Source organism: Heloderma suspectum, chromosome 1 (genome assembly GCF_057233095.1).
Source record: "Heloderma suspectum isolate Gila_16-S chromosome 1, 16-S_ref, whole genome shotgun sequence".
Classification (NCBI taxonomy): domain Eukaryota; kingdom Metazoa; phylum Chordata; class Lepidosauria; order Squamata; family Helodermatidae; genus Heloderma; species Heloderma suspectum.
The window spans coordinates 435,254,804-435,275,564 of NC_139458.1; the positions used below are offsets into that span (position 1 = coordinate 435,254,804).

At 49.8% G+C, this 20,761-nt stretch overlaps 1 protein-coding gene across 5 annotated transcripts in view; it reads left to right on the top strand.

Moving 5' to 3' along the window:
• The first annotated feature begins 8,822 nt into the window (after window positions 1-8,822).
• The window catches only part of KIF13B (kinesin family member 13B), a 193,385-nt gene continuing 181,446 nt past the window's right edge, over window positions 8,823-20,761 (top strand). For 3 of the 5 annotated variants that reach the window (XM_084829433.1, XM_084829429.1, XM_084829431.1), the window contains exon 1: window positions 8,823-9,019. In XM_084829433.1, coding sequence (XP_084685559.1) covers window positions 8,827-9,019 — 193 coding nt within the window. In that variant the 5' untranslated portion in view covers window positions 8,823-8,826. The remainder of the gene's footprint in view (window positions 9,020-20,761) is intronic. The other 2 variants (XM_084829428.1, XM_084829430.1) reach the window with 1 other exon arrangement.

The following is a 20,761-nucleotide window of genomic DNA, read 5'->3' on the forward strand; positions in this document are numbered from 1 at the left end:
AAAGAAGGCAGGGACCTAACAGAAGCAGATGAGATTAAGAAGAGGTGGAAAGAATACACAGAAGAACTATACAGGAAAGATCTTAATGTCCTTGATAGCCATGATAGTAATGTCCTTGATAGCCATGATAGTGCGGTCACTGAACTTGAGCCAGACATCCTCGAGAGTGAAGTCAAGTGGGCCTTAGGAAGCATTAGTAACAACAAAGCTAGTGGAGATGACAGTTTTCCAGCTGAGCTATTTAAAATCCTAAAAGATGATGCTGTTAAAGTGCTGCATTCAATATGTCAACAAATTTGGAACACTCAGCAATGGCCGCAAGACTGGAAAAGGTCAGTTTACATTCCAATTCCAAAGAAGGGCAATGCCAAAGAGTGTTCAAACTACCGCACAATTGCGCTCATTTCATATGCCAGCAAGGTGATGCTCAAAATTCTACAAGCTAGGCTTCAGCAGTATGCGATCCGAGAACTACCGGAAGTACAAGCTGGGTTTCGAAGAGGCAGAGGAACTAGAGATCAAATCGCCAACATTTGCTGCATCATGGAGAAAGCAAGAGAATTCCAGAAAAACGTCTATTTCTGCTTCATTGACTACGCTAAAGCCTTTGATTGTGTGGATCACAACAAACTGTGGCAAATTCTGAAAGTGATGGGTGTACCAGACCACCTTACCTGTCTCCTGAGAAACCTGTACGAGGGTCAAGAAGCAACAGTCAGAACCAGACATGGAACAACCGAGTTGTTCAAAATTGGGAAAGGAGTATAACAAGGCTGCATATTGTCACCCTGCTTATTTAACTTATATGCAGAGTACATCATGAGAAATGCCAGGTTGGATGAATCAGAGGTCGGAATTAAGATTGCTGGGAGAATTATCAACAACCTCCGATATGCAGATGATACCACCCTAATGGCAGAAAGCGAAGAGGATCTCAAGAGCCTCTTGTTGAGGGTGAAAGAGGAGAGTGCAAAAGCTGGTTTGAAACTCAACATTAAAAAAATGAAGATCATGGCATCTGGCCCCATCACTTCCTGGCATATAGAAGGGGAAGCAGTGACAGATTTTACTTTCTTGGGCTCCAAGATCACCGCAGACGGTGACTGTAGCCATGAAATTAAAAGACGCTTGTTCCTTGGGAGGAAAGCTATGGCAAACCTAGACAGCATAGTAAGAAGCAGAGACATCACCTTGCCAACAAAAGTCCGTCTAATCAAAGCTATGGTTTTCCCAGTAGTAATGTATGGCTGTGAGAGCTGGACTATAAGGAAGGCTGAGCGCCGAAGAATTGATGCCTTCGAACTGTGGTGCTGGAGAAGACTCTTACGAGTCCCCTGGACTGCAAGGAGGTCAAATCAGTCAATCCTAAAGGAAATCAAACCTGAGTGCTCATTGGAAGGACAGATACTGAAGCTGAAGCTCAAATATTGTGGCCACCTAATGCGAAGAGAAAACTCTCTGGAAAAGACCCTGATGCTGGGAAAGACTGAAGGCAAAAGGAGAAGGGGACGGCAGAGGATGAGATGGCTAGATAGCATCACCGATGCAATGAATATGAACTTGAGCACGCTCCGGGAGAGAGCGCAGGACAGGAAGGCCTGGCGTGCTATGGTCCACGGGGTCACGAAGAGTCGGACACGACTGAACGACTGAACAATTTATTTGTCTAGAAACACATTTAGAAATAATTACTATAATCTAAATAGGACTACATCTAGTGGGGGGAGTGTTGGGGGCCAGAACATAACGAGGCTGGGCGGCAGGCGCTGGCGGAGCGCTAGGGGCAGGCCATGTCAGGTAAGGGGAACAAGGGAGAGATGTGTCGTATCTGTCCCCTGCTCCGGGCCTGTTCAGAGCCAAAGGATGGCTGGGGGAGGCGTGACTCCATCTTCTGGCCTTCGTTTGCTGCTCTGCAATGTCAGGTCTGTTACCCAGAAAACCTCTCTCATCCATGACATGATCCTGGACGAGGGTGACCTGGCTGGCCGAGGCCGCTGCTCCAACTCTTGCGGCCATGCGTCCAGCTGGATTTTTGTATGCACAGCAGCCGAGGGCTGGGGATCGGGGAGGGGGAGTGGCTGTTATCTACAGAGAGTCCTTGGTCTTCACCAGACCCCCTCTCCGGGAGACCAAGGTTGCTGCGTGCATGTACTGGAGGTTGGGCCCGAAGCGCAGTCTGGGGATTCTGCTCGTGTACCGTCCATCCCGCTGCATGACTTGACTCCCTGGCCGAGGTGCTTGAGGTAGTCTCTGATGTACGTGTACAGTCCCCTAACTTATTCGTGTTGGGGGACTTCAATGTACATTCAGAGGCCATCCTCACAGGAGCACCTCGGGACTTCATGGAGACCATGGCTTCCTGGGAGCTGCACCCTATTCTAACTGGGCCCACCCATGTAACCTGTCATGTACTAGACCTTGTGTTTGTTCCTGGAGAAGCGGGGAGTGATCTGGAAGTCGGGGGTATATCCACCACCCCTTGTCATGGTCAGATCACTATCTGGTGACGTTGGACTTCTCGGTTCCACAACCCCTTCGCAGGGGTGGGGGACCCATTAAAATGGTCCGCCCAGGCGTCTTATGGATCCAAATGGATTCCTGAATGCGCTTGGGGATTCTCTGGGGCACGCCAACGGCCACTCAGTCGAGACCCTGGTGGGTGGCTGGAATGCCGCAATCACTGGGGCATTAGATCAGGTGGCTCCGAAACGCCCTCTCCCCCTGAACAGGGCTCAGACTGCACCATGGTTCAATCCGCAGTTACGAGCTCTGAAACAGGAGGTGAGACGGCTAGAGCGCCGGTGGCGGAAGTCTCCCTCCAAAGGCGATCAGACACGGACTAGAGCTGTATCTTCAGCCTATCACGTGGCGGTGAAGGCAGCAAAAAAGGAATATTATGCTGCCTCCATCGCGTCTGCAGAGTGCTGTCCCAGGAGGCTGTTCCAAGTGGTCCGGAGCCTGGTCGGTCCTGTGGCTCCTGAACCACTGGAGCGTTCTAAGGCCTCCTGAGAGGCCTCGGCAAGGCACTTTGCAGATAAAATGGATCGGATTGGGAGTGTTACTCTGCACGCTGTGGATACAGTTAGTGAGCAAGAGGCGGCCTGTGGCAAACCAGTTTTGTGGGATCGGTTCCAGCTTCTTCCTCCTGATGAAGTGGACAAGGTGCTTTCATCTGTAAGGCCGACCACCTGCTTACTTGATCCTTGCCCATCTTGGCTCATTATGGGCTGCGGAGAGAGACTGGGTGAGGGGATCAGGGCGGTGGTGAACGCCTCCCTTGAGGAGGGAGTAATGCCATCAGCCCTCAAGGAGGCAGTGATCAGACCACTCTTAAAGAAGCCCTCCTTGGATCCTCAAGTTCTGAACAACTTTCACCCAGTCTCAAATCTGCCATTTTGGGGCAAAGTGACTGAGCGGGTGATGGCGATGCAGTTGAAGGCACACTTGGAAGAAACTGATTATCTAGACCCATTTCAGTCGGGCTTCAGGTTTGGGCATGGGACAGAAACGGCCTTGGTCACCTTGGTAGTTGATATGGGGAGGGCTCTGGATAGGGGTGAATGCTCCTTCCTTGTTCTCCTCAACCTCTCAGCGGCTTTTGATACTGTTGACCATGGTATCCTCCTGGACCACCTGGAGGGGTTGGGCATTGGAGACACTGTATTGCAGTGGTTCCAGTCCTTCCTCTCCGGCAGGTACCAGAGGGTAGCACTGGGAGAGGAGGTTTTGGACCCGTGGCCACTCACTTGTGGGGTGCCACAGGGTTCCATCCTCTCCCCGATGCTATTTAACATCTATGTGAAGCCGCTGGGGGCTATCATCAGGAGGTTTGGGGTGCGGTGTCATCAGTATGCGGATGACACGCAGCTCTACCTCTCATTCAAATCTTCACCAAGGTTGGCCGTAGAATCCCTGTCCAAATGTCTGGAGACGGTGAGTGGCTGGATGGGGAGGAATAAGCTGAAGCTGAACCCTGACAAGACCGAGGTACTTTTGGTGGGAGACAAGAGGAGGCTGGGGGATGTTGACCTGGTGTTGAATGGGGTACGGCTACCCTTGAAAGACCAGGTCTGCAGCCTGGGGGTCATTTTGGACTCCCAGCTGTCCATGGAGGCTCAGGTGTCAGCCGTGAGCCGGACAGCGCTGTACCAACTCCTTCTGATACGGCAGCTGCGCCCCTTTCTTCCCGACCATCTGCTCCCATCGGTAGTACATGCCCTAGTCTCCTCTCGTTTAGACTACTGTAATGCGCTCTACGTGGGGTTACCCTTGAAGACAGTTCGGAAGCTGCAGCTGGTGCAGAACACAACGGCTCGCCTGATTAAAGGCAAGCGCCGGCGAGATCACATCACTCCAGTGCTGAAGGAGTTGCACTGGTTACCAATGGTTTTCAGGGCCAAATTCAAGGTGTTGGTTTTGACCTTTAAAACCCTATATGGTTCCGGCCCAGCCTATCTCAAGGAGCGCCTCCAGCAGCACCAGACAGGCCGCTCAATAAGATCAGCCTCGGATGGCCTTCTCTCTGTCCCATCAGCCAGGACAGCTAGGCTGGTGGGGACGAGGGAGAGGGCCTTCTCTGTGGTGGCCCCCACTCTGTGGAACTCCCTCCCTAGGGAACTCCGCCATGCTCCCTCTTTAATGAGCTTCCGTGCATTAAATGCATTTAAATGCAATTAAATGCATTGAATGCAAAAAAAAATGCATTCCGTGCATTTAATGAGCTTCCGTGCATTAATGCCGTGCATTAAAAAGTGGTTGTTCAGGCAGGCATTTGGGGTGGGTTAGGGTATTTTAGAAAACGTTTTTATTGTAGAATTTTATTGTTTTAAACTGTTTTATTATATGTTGTACATCGCCCAGAGTGGCTGGGTGACCAGCCAGATGGGCGATTAATAAATTTAATAAATAAATACATACATACATACATCTCACCATAGTGCAGAAGACTGCAGCCAGGGACTGCCTGGGGACGGGCAAGTTCAGGCCCCCTCCCTGTTCTCCCTTCTTGTGGTTATCATTAAACTGGACATAGGCTGGACAGCCCTTCCAACAGAGGATGCTTTCAAATAGAGGACTGTCCTCTAAGAGCCCTTCAGATAGAGGACTGTCTTCTGTAAGGTAGGGCGCATGGTCACCTGATGCAAAGTAGGCACTCCACCACTGAGACATGGTTTCCCCCCAGAACGATACAGCACTTGATGATGCCTCATAGTGACTCAGAACATTGGCCCATGCACCTAGCCCAGCGGTAAGCAACCTGGTGCCCTCCAGATATTTTAGATTACAGCTCCCATCATCCCTGGCCATTGGCCCTGGAGTTCTCCTCCAAAACATCTGGAGGGCACCATGTTGTCAACCCCCTGACCTCGCCCAGTAGTGTCTGCTCAGATTGGCAAGGTATATCCAGGATTCCAGGTAGTCTTTCTCAGCCTCTGCTCTCCAGCCACCTATTAAGTGCTGGAGATGCCATGGGCAGAACCTGGGGTCTTCCCTTTCCCCCGTTCAAACCCGAATGGTTTGTGTAAAAGAGCGGGGCTGAGCAATACTTGATCATCGGCGCTTCTTCTCGGGGAGATGGATTCTCCCCAATCCCGAAGAAGAAGGCCATCTAATTTCAGAGGCTTCTTTGGATCGAGATGCTGTGGGCCTCTGCCAACAATATGAGGAGGACATTTGGCAAGGAATTTTGCACGTGCATGATAACTCACCTGGAGCTGGCGGTATTAGGCAGACCAGGTAAGCCTAGGAGGGAGTGGGAAGATGGCAGTTGGGCTGGCACTGTCTTAGGTGGGCTCCATTCCTGTGCCTTTAAAAACAGCCCCAAACACAGACATTGAGCAGATAAAGCCTTTACTGGCATGGACATAAAGTGATGGGTGGGAACCTTTCACCTGTTCAACTTCATGCCAGGTTGCTATTAAAGGCACAGGAGCTGGGCATGTGTAGAAGGTGGCAATCCAGTATGGAACAGTGGTTAGAGTGTTGGACCAGGACGCAGGAGACCTGGGTTCTAGTCTTCACTCAGCAGTGGAAGCTGGTGGCTCTGATTTTGGTGGGGCTGTGACTCTTCCCAGGTGTCAGTCAGAACCACCCAGAACATCTAAGGGAGCTATCCAAGATGCTGGACCTATTTTGGGGCTAGGGTTCAGCACCTTGGATAGCTCCTTTAGAGTTCTGGCTGGTTCGGACTGAAACCCGGAATGGATTCACAGCCTCACCGAAATCGGAGCCACCAAGCTCCACTGCCACTTGGCCATGAAGCTCACTGGGTGACACTGACTCTCAGCCTAACCTACCTCACAGGGTTGTTGTGAGGATAAAATGGAGAGCAGGAGGATCATGGAAGCCGCCTTGGGTTCCTTGCAAGGGGGAAAACGGTGGGATATAACCGTAATTAATAAATGTAATGAATAAAAATCCTAGATAGTGGGGGTTGGGGCAAGCGAGGCCCAGGCATCCACGGTCGGCACCAAGGTTAGGCACAGTCGGGTGCCTGCCAAGGCCCCACATCCCAACAGGGGCCCCCTGTCAAGAAGCCCCTGGAGTTGCTCCTCCTCTTCCCCATGACAACCAGCTTGTTCACCTGTATCTCACGCTGGCCCAGGCAACGGAGGTGGTGGTGAGGAGATGCCCCCGCCTTCTTACTCACAGGCTCTCTGTCTGTCAAGCAAGCAAGTGGTAGCGATTGTGGGAAAGGGGATGAGGAGGAAGAGCAGCTGGGGACCGTGGTGGTGAGAAGGGGGGCTCCCTGAGGGAACGGGCCCATGGAGGGCGCCTCTCCCAAGGGCCTCCAAACCGCGGAGCTGGCACTGCAGGTATTTGTGGGGTGCAACAGATGAGGCACACCAAAAACTTTAAGGGGCAGATCGAGATCAAGAAAGGGTACTAAACTCCCCTCCATTTTGTTATGCTGAAAGGCGTAAACCTAATATTCTTGCAACAACGACACAAGCATACTCTGTCCTGTCAGTATCGCACGAATTGGCTCTGATCCGCATCCCACTCCACCCGCCCTCTGATTCAGTTTGAAGAATTTCTAAAATTAAGTTCAGAATTGACACAGACGTGCTTTGATGAGAGCACCACATAAATAGGAATCGAATCTGTGTTCCTTTTTGCATGTGATTTATTCAATGCACAGATTTAGTTATTTTTATTAACAAGCAGGGGAAAGTGCATAATCTAACTTAATATAGTGCATAATAAGAGAAAGCAAAGGATGGAAACATTCAGGAAACTACAAGAGATAAAAATAAGTAAATTAAGGCTGCAATCCTATACATGTTTACCGGGGAGTAAGCCCCATTGGTCTCAGGGGGAGTTACTTCTATGTAGACATGCATGGGATTGTGCTGTAAAAGTGAGCAATCCTATGGTCATCCCACAGGCCATAGGATATGGTGGATTTCCCCCACCCCCTACCCCAAGATTGGAGGCAGAGCTACAACCTTGGGGTAGGGGGAAAATCCCTGCTTGGATGTATGAAATGAATTAGGGACCAGATTAAATTTCTTCAGATCTAGCCTTGGCCAATTTAGGCCCATACTGTGGAAGGAACTATCACCAACTTAAAAGTGGCATTGCTGGATTTGTTAAGGACCCGCGTGTCCTTAACAAATTGCACAGGCTTGTTTCAAGACTTACATTTAAAAAGAAAAGGGCATTTCTGCCAGTGTTCTTAGATTTTCTTCCTTGAATTTATTTATTTTTTACCACCCTTTCTCCAAGCTGATCAGGGTGGCATACACAGCTTTCTCCCCACTGGGTTCAAATCTCTACTCATCATGGAACTCACTGGGTTTCTCACTTGGGTCAGTCACTCTCTCTCGGCCCAGCCTACTTCGCAGGGTTGTCGGGTGGCTAAAATGGCAGCAGGAAAAATAATGTGCACCACCCTGGGCTCCTTGGAGGAAAGGCTGGGGTACAAATGGAGTACAAATACAGAAAAACTCAGATCTATCACAGCGGACAAGTAATTCAGTCTCCCACATTCTGCAAATAAGGCCTTGCCTGGGAAGGCTCACCAGATATAAAGGGGACGCGTGCCTCCGCTTTTAACTCGGGGGTGGGAAGCACCGAACTGAATCACGCCCGGGGCCCCGCTAAGGGGGTCATTCTGCTCTCCAGGCTTTCGCACCTCAGGTGTCTTGACTGAATGCCCCTCCAGACCGAGGGGATGAAATGAAATGAAATGAAATTACGGTGCACATGGATGTTCACTGCTTTGCACCGTTTCTTTTGCTGTACACGTGCTGCCTTGGGAGGGTCCCGCCCTTACATAAATGGATGGATAGATGGATAGATAAATAAATCCCCGCACACAGAAAGCGAGCACATCGGGGGAAGGGCTCCGCGACAGGCAGCTGTTCTGCGCGCAGGGATTCCGCCGCCCCCCAGCGAGGACTGGCTGCCACAGGCGAGCGACCCGCATCTCTCGCCGCGGACCTTCCGCGGCCCGTCGCCCTCCAGAGGCGTCGGACTACAGCCCCCAGCATCCCCCGCGAGCATGGCGGGCTGCGGGGTGCTGGGCCTCGTAGTCCGACGCCCCTGGAAGGCGACGGGCGGGCTTCGCCTGCAACGACACGCGCCAGCCTGCGCGCCGCCGCCGGGCCGGGCTCTGCCCTTCTCCCCTCGCGGCGCCCGCGCCGAGGTTTGCCCGGACTACGATCCCCAGAACGCGCCGCGGCGGCGCTGCAGTCGCGCCCTCCGCCCCTTTGCCCCGCGAATCCCCGGGAAGAGCCGCGCGGACTGCATTTCCCGCCAGGCGGCGGGCGCCGCTGCCCGACGGCGGCCGAGGAGGGGAAGCCGCGGGTGGCGGCGCACAGCATGCCGGGGGATGTAGTCCGCGCGGGGGTCGTGCCCGTCCCGCGGCCGCGCTCCTCCCCCGCTCTCTCCGCCCCCGCTCTGCTCGGCGAAGGCGGAAGCCCGAGGAGCGGCGGCGCGGGGAGCGGCGGCGCCGGCGAGATGGGGGGCTCCAAAGTGAAGGTGGCGGTGCGGGTCCGGCCCATGAGCAGGAGGGGTGAGTTGGGGGCGATGGGGGCGCCGGGGAGGCCGACCCCAAAGCGCCGGCGAGAAGGAGCAGCCCCCGAGGGAGAAAAATGGGGAGGGAGGAGACCCCCAAAGGTTGTGGGGGGGAGGATGGCCCCCCGAGATGGTTACCTGCTCTCCCCCCGGTGTGGGGAAGGACGTGTCACCCGCCCTTAAACCGTCTGAGAGGGAGCGATAGGGAGATGAGGACCCCCCTCAGAAATATGGGGGGAGACACCCCCTCTCTGCTGGGGGGAGGCACACACTGAGGAAAAGTGTAGGGGGGTGAGCCCCCTCCCCAAACGGTGGTGGTGGGTAGACTTGGGGGGAGCGGGAGGGGGCGTTTGTGACCCCAAGCAGGTGGGGGGTGAAGGAGGGGGGAGAAAGGAGAGCCCCCCCCTTCCAGGCGTGCTGAGGGTGAAGACAGACTTGAAATGGGCGGGGAGGCGGCCGTCCCCCAGGAGGCCGGTGAGGGGCCTTGGGAGAGGAGCGGGTGAAGAAAGCCCCCCCTTAAATGCTACAGCGGGGGGGGGCGGGAGGACATGTCCCATTTCAGGATGTTGAGAGGGAGAGAGGGAAGTGGAACTGGAGTGTCACGGGGTGACCACCTCCCGGAGTAGGAGGGAGAGATGCCCCCAATAAAAGTGTGAGGGAGGCGATACCCCCGTTCCAAAGGGGCACAGGGAGAACGAAGGGCGATTCTCTCCCCCCGCTCCCCGCCCTAAGCCTGTGGGAGGGGGAAAGAACGAAGACCCTGCAGACATGCTAATTTGACAGCCCTCAAGTTGGGCAGTGACTAGTGGCCCCTGCTTACGTAGCGGCCTGGAGGGAAAGACACCCCCTCCCCCAGATGTGAAGAGAAGAGGGCAAGAAGGTTTTGGCCTGGAGCGGGAGAGTGTCCCCAACATCTAGGGGAAGACGGAGTGAGATCCTGCCAGCCAGAAACGCTCTTTGCGGACATCCTGATCAAGGATGGTGGGGAGATGCTTCTGCGAGAACCCCTCTCCAAAGGGAAGGGGGGCAGAAAGAGACCCACTTTCCCATACTTTGAGGACGTAAAAGAGAGGCCAGAGCTTGGTGGTGAAAGGTCCCATGGTTAACTTCTCGGGGTCTCCAGGTAGATGGCATGCCCGGGGAAGGCCTTTGACGGGCACCAGCAGCGCTCCCAGCGGACGGTGCTGGGCTGGATGGATTCGTGGTTCCACTCAAGATGGGGCAGCTTCACATGTACCCCATTTGCACTGGGGCTGCAGGGTCCCAGGGCCACACGGGAAGGGCAAGCAACTAAGAAGATGTGTGGGCCAAACTTTAAGGGGGCATGGGATAGTGCCCCACCGTCAGCAACCTCTGTGGGCCGGCGTGGGGGAGAAGGGAGGGAATCCCCCTCCCCAAAGATCCACCTCTCGACCCAATATTGGGGGCTGGAGGAATGCGGGGAGAGGTCATAGGGCTCCCTGCACTAAGGCGCTATCACCAGCTTGGCGGAGAGGGCGCGTCAGGTACACCTTGTCACGGGAGATACTTGCGTGGGGAGATACTGAGAGGCTGTGTTGTCTTCTGGTTCCCTTCCCTTTTTCTCGGGAAGTTCACCTTCCCCTCCTCTGGGGTGATTTTTTCTGCTCTTTTTAAGCCTCCTCATCTTCGCGTCTTCCCAGTGCTGTAATAGTTCCTCCTGCTCATCCTTGCAACTACACATACTTGTGTTGTTGCCCTGGGCATTAAACCTTCTCAATTAAAACCAAATTCAGTTACTGTATGAGATCGCAATTCAATCAAACTCACATTAGGAAGTGTGTGCGTGTGCATGATGTGCGAAATCTGAAACTGTGTGAGCGGCTGCGGTTGCAAGTCATGTTTTGCTGGCTGGTTTTCCACAGGTATCAACACAGGATGAGGTAGTAGGAGTTGCATGGAGGTAAAGGGAGGTTGTCTCATCATATTACAACTGAGGTGTGTCCTGTTAAGGTAGTTAGACGTCAAGTGTCATTCTCTGGCAATGTTTAAAGGGGCGGGGCGGGGTGGGGGGAGTTGCAAGGATTTTTAAACTTGTTAAAAGGCATATACGGGTGCGTGATGGCATTTTTATGAATGCGTTTTAACTAGCTGAGGTTAACCTAGATGTTAGTTAGCACATGTCATTTCTGTTGCACAGCGTTCTGGGGTGTTGTAACACATCTGAAACACAGGGTCCCTCTGCCCCCCCTGCCCGCCCCCCGCACATGTATAGACAAGCCCTAAAAGCTGGTGTGCTGTGTCCCCTGCATTAACTGAGGGCAAAGGAAATCCATATTTCAAAGAGGTAGTTGTTCAACTTTGCCTATTACAAGACTCTTGGGTGCCAAATGTGGGATGCGCTCTGTTTGCTGTGCGGGATTGCTGGTGGCTTAGAGACCGAACCAGGAGCCCCCAGTTTGGATCTTGACTCAGGCATAAACTCTCCTGTGTACTTTTGTAAGGTGCGCTCAGCCTGCAGTCTGTAGCAGGGAGTGATTTGCTCACATAGCAGAGTTTCTGAAAAAAGTTTAGAGCATGATCATGAACTCAGGCAATGTCAGTTGTTATTCATTTATTTACTCTTAACAGTTGTTTGCCAAGGTTTTTCCGACAAAAAGCCTGATAGGCGCAACCCTTTTGAAGTGTTGTTTTCTGAACACCCTTTTTATTAACTGTGGAGCTGTAAGTGCCTGGGGGCAGGGGGGCGGTCAGGTTTCTGCTCTGGGTCTGGAGAATAGCATGCACATCTGTTCCCTTATTACTTATTGATACTCTTGTCTTTTTAACAGTTAGGCCTGAGGGCTCGTGTAGATGTTTTGCATGAGCCCTCAGGCTTGTCAAGGGGTAAGTCAAGTAAGTATTAGATTAGGCTCTGAACAAAACAGTTTTATCCCCCCCCCCCACTTCCCCACCCCTCCAGAAAATGCAATGAGGCTGTTACAGTTTTAGCTGCCTCGTTTCCTCAGATTTGGCCATTTCCAAGCAAAAACAGCAACAAAATAATAATTGTTGTTGTTTATTCGTTCAGTCGCTTTCAACTCTTCCTGACTTCATGGACCAGCCCAGGCCAGAGCTTCCTGTAATTTTATAATAATGTAGTTTTATAATAAAATGTATTCATTAGGTATCTGATGTAAAGTGTCAGTCCTGCAGGCAGCAGCCGTGTCACCCGTAGTCTATATTTATTGGGGAGCGGGGGGGGGGAATACTGCAGCCCTGTTCTGATCCGAGGGCTCCCAGAGAGATTGCAAGCAGATGCTGACCTCGTCCTTGGCATGGCCACAGTCTCCTCCTTGCCCCCAGTTCTAAACTGTTGGGACAGACTTGGTGTCTGGCTAAAGGGCAGCAAGGCAACTTAATGGTATGGTGAGGGGCTTGTACATGGAAGTTCCCTGTGGGTTAGGGAGATTTTGGAAAAGTGGGTAAGGGAGATTTGGTGGCAGGAAACAGGCAGCTTGCTCCATCTCTCACTGATCACTGTGGCTGGCTTCTGCTCACCACTTGACCGCAAGGGTACAGCCCCTTCTACTCTCCCTTCCAAAAATGCACGCACTCTGTCTCCACCCTTTATAAGGTGGTGGTCGGCATATGCAGGGGCAGCATGAGAACCATAGTGGCCTAGAGTCTCACATCTTGGTTGGAGATTATAGTTTTAATGCAGATGCAACCATTTTGGTCTCCTCTTCCTTTAAAGTTGTGAAGCTGATAACGTGGGAAGGGTGAATAGCCTTACATTTGTCATGCGTACTGTATTTCTTTGAAATTTGTATCTGCTTTCATTCTAAGTGTGTGATGTATAAACACATTTTTAGAGCCCAGTCCTATGAAGTGTGCACCAGTCGGGAGGAAGCCTCTGCTCTCCCAGGCTTCCAAGAATCCTGTGCCCTGCCAGGCTGCTGCTGGCAGGGCAGGGCAGGGCAGGAGTAGCAACAGAGCCAACTTTCATCTCTCCATCCTCCTTTTTCGATTTATCCTCTAGACGAGCCTCTGAGCCTGTCCAAAGGAGTCGCACTGCTGGGGGTGGGCCAGAGCTGGAGAGGCTACAGGATACAGTGGATCCTGGCTTTTCTCCACCCTCCAGAACGCCCCCTTTTTCCTCCCTCCCCAAATTCGCATTTGCAACCTTGGGAAACAGCCACTGCGGTTCTTTCCGAGGCAGCTGCAAGGGGGTGAGCGGAGGGATGGGATCCCAGAGTCCCCCTTCTGAGGTTGTAGCAGTGTCTACAGCCTTGAGAGAGGGACTCTGAAAAATTGTAGGGTTCCTGGGACACTCCCAGGGACCATAGGATTGCTCTCTAAAAATATAAAGAGAAATTTAAAAATTCATAGTGGAGTCTCTAACTAAAGACAGCGCTTCTTAATTTTTGTGAAAAATCATATATAGTGCATACATGTTATCAACATATGTCTGTATTACATCTAAAGTGTGTGTGTGTATATGTGAAATTGAGCTTGTTTCTTTAATGGGTGGATTTTTAAGGGGAAATGCTTTTTGGGGGGTGAGATTCCTGTATCAATCCTATCTCTCTTGGGCTTGAGTGTAATGCTTGAACAGTCACTTCAAAGGAATGGCTGAAGTGAATGGCGTCCAATGTATGCCATTGTTTACTCCAACAATAGCCTTATCTGGAGAAAATGGCTTACTGATCCATGTGTTGGGCTACAAATATTTCCATTCCCTGTGGCCATATGTTCAGATCTCTGGCATTTTGACTCCCTCTTTCACCTTCCAAAGGTATTGGCTTGGATATAGTACCAATCAGCTTGCTGGGAACAGTCAAAGGCCCAATTTGGATGTACATTTCCTGGCTTGCTAAAGGATAGCTGAGCAGCTGAGAATGAGCATCAGGACTGTTTGCTCACCCCTCCTCTCCCCTCCTCCACACACCAGTCCTGGTTAGCTTAAACAACTGTTCCCTGTTATGCGCAAAACAGGGAACTGTGGTTTAATGTTAGGTTACTAACCTGCATGGCATACAAACAATTGTTTTAAGATTCTGGTGAGTAAACTGACATTAAGCTACATTTTCCAGTTTGAGATGTAATGGGGAACTGTACTTTAAATTAACCAAGATTGGCATGAGGAGGAAGGGAGGAGGTGAGGGGGGAGTGTGTGGTCCTGACAGCCATTCCTGGCTGCTAAACTATGGATTAGCAAGCTGGGAAATGTACAAACAGATCGGTCCATTAAAACCTCTGATTTGAGTTTGTAAAGATCTGCACAGTCTAATTTGAAGAAACCAAGCGCTGTGCTTTTCCCCCTGCAGAATATTCCCTTGCAATAATTTGTACACATTGGCTTGGCGTCAGAGAAATCCATGTGTGGAGATGTATTTTGTGAAGGCGCCTTTATCATTTTCCCTTTTGTAAAGGCGCCTTTATCATTTTCCAGTATTTTCCACAAGCTCATAACCAACAACAGCAAGCTGACAGAACGTGCTCGCCATCCATACACGTGATGTACTTGTTTCGCATCAGGAGACAAGTGTGTGTTCAGTGGCATTTCTAAGCAGCATAGTGCTGGCTAGCTGATGGCGACGGCGAGAGGGGCAGTTATATATTGCAAAAGTATGAAGTCAAAGGGGCAGAGTTAGTGGGGGGCAGATCCTGGTCACCGTATAATTGCTCTCTTCTATGGCTGCGTACAGATGCAATTCTAGACTGTGATTTCCAGATACATGAATGGGCACTCCCTCTGATACAGCCATGAGATCAGAAGCTTTTGCTACATTCTCAACTACAATATAGTTGAATGGGGGATGCTGGGAGTTATAGTCCAACACATCTGGAGGGCACCAGGTTGGGGAAGGCTGCGTTAGGAAAACAAACCAGCTTTCAACCTTGGTTTCTGATCTTGGCTTGTTTCCTTGATGTCCTACTCCTTAACATTAAGTTTATTTGAGCCCAGTTGGCACTTTTTTGGAGAACGTCTCTTTCTCTCTTGCCTTTGCTGCTATTAAAGTGCCCCTCTGTTGTTTGCTTTCTGAAAGCTCATCACACGTATTTCTTAGTCTCATTGTAAATGGAAGGAAGAGTATTTTTGTGGTTCATTTTTCCTCCGCTTGGGTGGCGAGAGCGGCATGCAATTCCTCTGTTGGAGACCAGGAGCCATTGCACGTGGGGAGAAGGTGCTGCCTTAAAATTGTGATTGCCCCCCGAAGATCTGTAGATCGAGCCCTAGTGGGCTATATGCCCCACTTAAGAATAACCACAGTTCTCAGTTTGCACATAACAACAAACCACACTTCATTTAAAAGAGAAGTAAAAGCTTCTGATCTCCTCATGACCATGCGAGGAAGGGTATGTGTGCACGAACCCAAAGCTTGTGCAGGTAACAGCCTTTCCCAATCTTGGGTCCCCATATGTTGTTGGACGACAGTCCCCATCATTCCTGACCACTGGCCATGCTGGCTGGAGACGATGGGAGTTGTAGTCCAGGAACATCTTGGGAACCAAAGTTGGAAGGGCAGCGCTAAACCATAGTTTCATGCTTGGTGTTGGGCTGGATTGATGAGCCGCAAAATTGGGCTGTAGGCCCTCAGTGGGATTGCTAGTTCTCAGTCTGTGGCTTATGGGGACTTGCTGGTGGAGGGGAATGAGATAGGTGTGGCCTTCGACGGGGCAGGTCCTCTTGTTTTTGTTTGTGCTGGTTCTTAATTATACAGTGTGCACTACATTCCATAGTTTAACCAAGAACCAGTTTATAGAAAGTGGTTAACACCCTTTCCTGCACAATTTGTGCTTCTATTGCCGTGTGTTCGATCTCTGGTTTTGTTGCTGTTGCGTTGTACATCTTGGAAAGGTGATGAGCACATATGTAAATATTAGCAGAAGTTTTGATTATAAGCACTGAATCCTCTTTGTTAGACTAATTATGTTTATAAACAAAGTGGCACACTCAACAATCTGCTGGTTGCATGAGAAAGGCCGGTGGATTCTGTTCTTAATTATCCTTTTTAAAATGGGGAGGTTTAACACAGTTTGTTAATTGGCTTTGAGTGCCCTCTGCTCATAAACTGACTTGCATGTCCGAAGTAGTGAAATCTTAGGAAACTGCGATGGAGAAGCAAAGCACGTGGCTATGTAGTTTGTTTTGACGTGCTTAAAATAGAACGGGGTCTGCCAAAAGCTTGTGATCGCAGCAGCCTTTATGTGAGTCTCGGCACTCTGTTGCGGTTGTGAGTTAAATATGTTTGGTTTGAGGGAATGTAGTTAGCTTATTTTAAATGAAACTCTTGGGTCTCGTTCTGTAGCCCACATGTCATCTTCTGCACAGTTAAGAGGATTCCTGTCATCTTAAAATAAAAAATTACTAGCTGTGCTTCTCTGTCTTTAACAGCAACCTGAAACATTAACACTGTTAGATAAAGGATTAATAGAATGCAGGACTTTAGAGCATGTTGATACCTTTCATTGTTGGGTCAACAAATTGTCAGTTGAATTAAAAATTTTAGTCTTGGGTAAGCAGAAAACAAACACTTTAAACTTATTTTTAAGATTTAGTTTTTGTTGTTGTTGTTGTTCAGTCGTTCAGTTGTGTCCGACTCTTCGTGACCCCATGGACCATAGCACGCCAGGCCTTCCTGTCCTGTGCTCTCTCCCGGAGTGTGCTCAAGTTCATATTCATTGCATTGGTGATGCTATCTAGCCATCTCATCCTCTGCCGTCCCCTTCTCCTTTTGCCTTCAGTCTTTCCCAGCATCAGGGTCTTTTCCAGAGAGTTTTCTCTTCGCATTAGGTGGCCACAATATTTGAGCTTCAGCTTCAGTATCTGTCCTTCCAATGAGCACTCAGGTTTGATTTCCTTTAGGATTGACTGATTTGACCTCCTTGCAGTCCAGAGGACTTGTAAGAGTCTTCTCCAGCACCACAGTTCGAAAGCATCAGTTCTTTGGCGCTCAGCCTTCCTTATAGTCCAGCTCTCACAGCCATACATTACTACTGGGAAAACCATAGCTTTGATTAGACGGATCTTTGTTGGCAAGGTGATGTCTCTGCTTCTTACTATGCTGTCTAGGTGTGCCATAGCTTTCCTCCCAAGGAGCAAGCGTCTTTTAATTTCATGGCTACAGTCACCGTCTGCGGTGATCTTGGAGCCCAAGAAAGTAAAATCTGTCACTGCTTCCATTTCTTCCCCTTCTATATGCCAGGAAGTGATGGGGCCAGATGCCATGGTCTTCGTTTTTTTAATGTTGAGTTTCAAACCAGCTTTTGCACTCTCCTCTTTCACCCTCAACAAGAGGCTCTTTAGATCCTCTTCACTTTCTGCCATTAGGGTGGTATCGTCTGCATATCGGAGGTTGTTGATAATTCTCCTGGCAATCTTAATTCCGAGCTGTGATTCATCCAACCCGGCGTTTCTCATGATGTACTCTGCATATAAGTTAAATAAGCAGGGTGACAATATGCAGCCTTGTCGTACTCCTTTCCAATTTTGAACCACTCAGTTGTTCCATGTCTGGTTCTTACTGTTGCTTCTTGACCCTCGTACGGTGGGTAAGGTGGTCTGGTACTCCCATCTCTTTAAGAATTTGCCACAGTTTGTTGTGATCCACACAATCAAAGGCTTTAGCGTAGTCAATGAAGCAGAAATAGACGTTTTTCTGGAATTCTCTTGCTTTCTCCATGATGCAGCGAATGTTGGCGATTTGATCTCTAGTTCCTCTGCCTCTTCGAAACCCCGCTTGTACTTCCGGTAGTTCTCGGTTCGCATACTGCTGAAGCCTAGTAAAAAGATTTAGTTTTACTGTACCATAAAAACATTTAGGGCTCAAAAAGATGCATCTTTATATTTCTGTCCCCCACCTGCAAAGAGGCGAAGGGAACATGATCCCCCTTTGGATTTCTAATTTGCCTAGCAGTGGAGACCTGGGTAAAAGTATTGTATGTTTTCCAGGTGATGTACTCATGCATAATTAACAGACTAATTACCATGGTCTGAAAATTTTATGGACTCTTATTGTTATGTAACATTTGGAAAAGAGCACGTCAGGCTGAGCAGAAGCTTTGGTGTAAGCTTTGCTGCTCTGGACATCTCCTGACCCCACTCCCCAATCTCTCTGTTTCCTGTTGCTTAAATAAGATCAGGCTGACTAGCAGTACAATCCTGCACATGTCTACTTGGAAGTAAACCCCTGTGGTTTAAATGGGATTTACTCCCAGGTAAGTGTGCATGGCACTGCAGGTCTAGTCACTGAAACTGTAGGAGAAATCCTCTTGATTTTTGTTTACTTTGGGCACAATCCAGTGGAAACGTCTCTTGTGCAAGCCACGTTGAAAGGAACAGGAGCGTCGCAAGAGTGCTTTTGTGCTGCTCCCGTTCACTTCAACGAGGCTTGCGCAGGAGAAAGATCCAATGGATTGTGCGCCCTTGGTTGGTGCTCTTGGCAATGTGTTGCATACAAGCTGTGGGCTTTCTGGGTTTCTTCTCTCTGTGTCACCACAGAGTCAGTTCAGTTTTCATTCTTAATTGGGGATAGAGCTGCAGCAAAGCTGCTTGAAAAAACAGCATGTGTTGGCAGAGGAAATCAAGGGGAGATGTGGTTATCTCACTTTACATGCGTTTTAGACTTGGTTTCCCTGATCAGTGGTGATGCTTTGGCATCTCTCTTTTAAAAGTTTCTCGTTTCTCTCGCACTCTTTCTTTTTAACGCCAACTGGCATCTGTTTACAGCAACAGGACTTAATTCCAGAATAAATAAGACATAATAAAAAACCTCTGTGGAGGAACTGTTCTTCAAACATTCACTGTCAGGCCAAATTTGACCCAAATGTTTTGTCTTTGTGGTATTCAGTCTTTGGAATCTTGAGGTTTCTCAGAAGTTGATTGAACTGAGGTGGGCGGGTAAGGGACCTTCATGAGAAGATTGGTAGTAGCAGACAGACTGGCCTGAGTATAGTTTGTCCCCCATTACTGATGTTTTCTTGCAGTAGTCAGCTACGGGAGAGGGTTGCACATACTTACAATGCACCATGTCACTTTGGGGCATCACCAACTGGCAGAGGGTGTTTGCACCCTGGAATCTTCTACAATATGCAGACGTCTTGTACTTGTGATGCAGGGGGACCTCACCTGACAAATTGATGGAGAAAGGGTTCCCCAACAGTTTTTTGTTGTTTATTCGTTCAGTCGCTTCCGACTCTTCGTGACTTCATGAACCAGCCCACGCCAGAGCTTCCTGTCGGCCGTCGCCACCCCCAGCTTCCCAAGGTCGAGTCCGTCACTTCCAGAATATCATCCATCCATCTTGTCCTTGGTCAGCCCCTCTTCCTTTTGCCTTCCACTTTCCCTAGCATCAGCATCTTCTCCCCAACAGTAGGAAGCTTGAAAACAGTTGTTCTAATTGCAGTCTTCTCTGTAAGGTTAAACCCATCCAAATTTTTGCATTTCCAGGCTCAAGTGCCCTTGGGCATGCCATTCACCTTGGTTCTCAGTTCCTTCTCTGTAGTGGGAGTAGTGCTTAACCTCGCCTTCCTTTTGTGATAATGAGCGCGGTGCTCAGTATTGTAAATTGTTTTGCATTGTTTGATTTGAAGCCACTTCCATTTTTTTTATTAGTTCTGTGTTTGATTTAATTTTAATAACAGCTGCATAAGAGGCAGCATTTTAATCCAATCTCTCATCCCCAAATAATCCAGAGAAACGGTAATTGTTTCATGAGGTGTCGGGATACAGCTTTCCAGGTGGATATCCTGGAAAGCTGTAACCACACTTGTGTTGCTTTTATACATCTCCTATTCAGGATAATTCTAAATACCCTCGACGAGCCATATTTACTGAAAAGAAGAGGTAGCATAGCATAGTGTGCAGATCAGATTTAGGATTGGGTTCAGATCTCTGTGTGTTCATGAACTAACTCAGTAAGTAGCCCTGAGCCTTCACACCCTATGTTGCCTATGTGCAATATGAAAATGTGATTTCTTTAGATTAATATCCTGCTCTTTTCTAAGAGTTCACATGGTTTTACACAAATGCTTAGTTTTCCCCATTTTAAAATGGGAAAGGAGAAAAAAGAGAAAGAAGTTTCTCTCTTCCCCCTGTGTTCTGCAGAAGGCAGTGACTTCTTGGACAATTAAAACAAAGTAGGGGCGCAATCCTATGGCCGCCCAGCGGCTAGGCGGCCATAGGATAGGTCGGTTCCCGGGAATTGACCTTGGGGCCCATGCTCCGAGTTGGTTCCCAGAGAACTGACCCCACCCTCTCCTGCGCTGCCTCGTAGGTAGCACGGAACGGCCCTGTGCTCTGCGCTCCTAAGAGCAGTGCGGAGTGGCAAAAATGGGGTGTTCCGGGGTGGGCTGGGGCGGGGAGCTTGGAAATGCTGGTACAACGCATGCCATGTGTTGTCCAGTCGCCACTTCCTGCGCCCCGAGGCCCTGTGGCTAGACAGCCAAAATCAGCTGTCTAGCTGCGAAAGCAGGGCAGGGGGAGCGAGGAGGAGATCCACTCCTCACCACTCCTTCCGCCCTGCGCTGGATAGGCAGTCACCCCCGGGGTCGGAGGCAACCGTCGATCTACATAGGATTGCTCCCTCTGCCATATTGGTGCATAACAAAACATTCCAAAATCTAGGCAGGCAATGATTGTGTTTGTGTACAAAAATGTGTACAATTGTGATCTCCAAAGCTTGCTCACATTGTTCTGCCTGTTTGTTTGGTCCCAAGAAAGTTCTTCCTTGACCATGGCCCTTGAAAAGAGACTGCTGGTAGTTGGCTCTCTGGCCAGTGGATAGGTCCTAGCTAT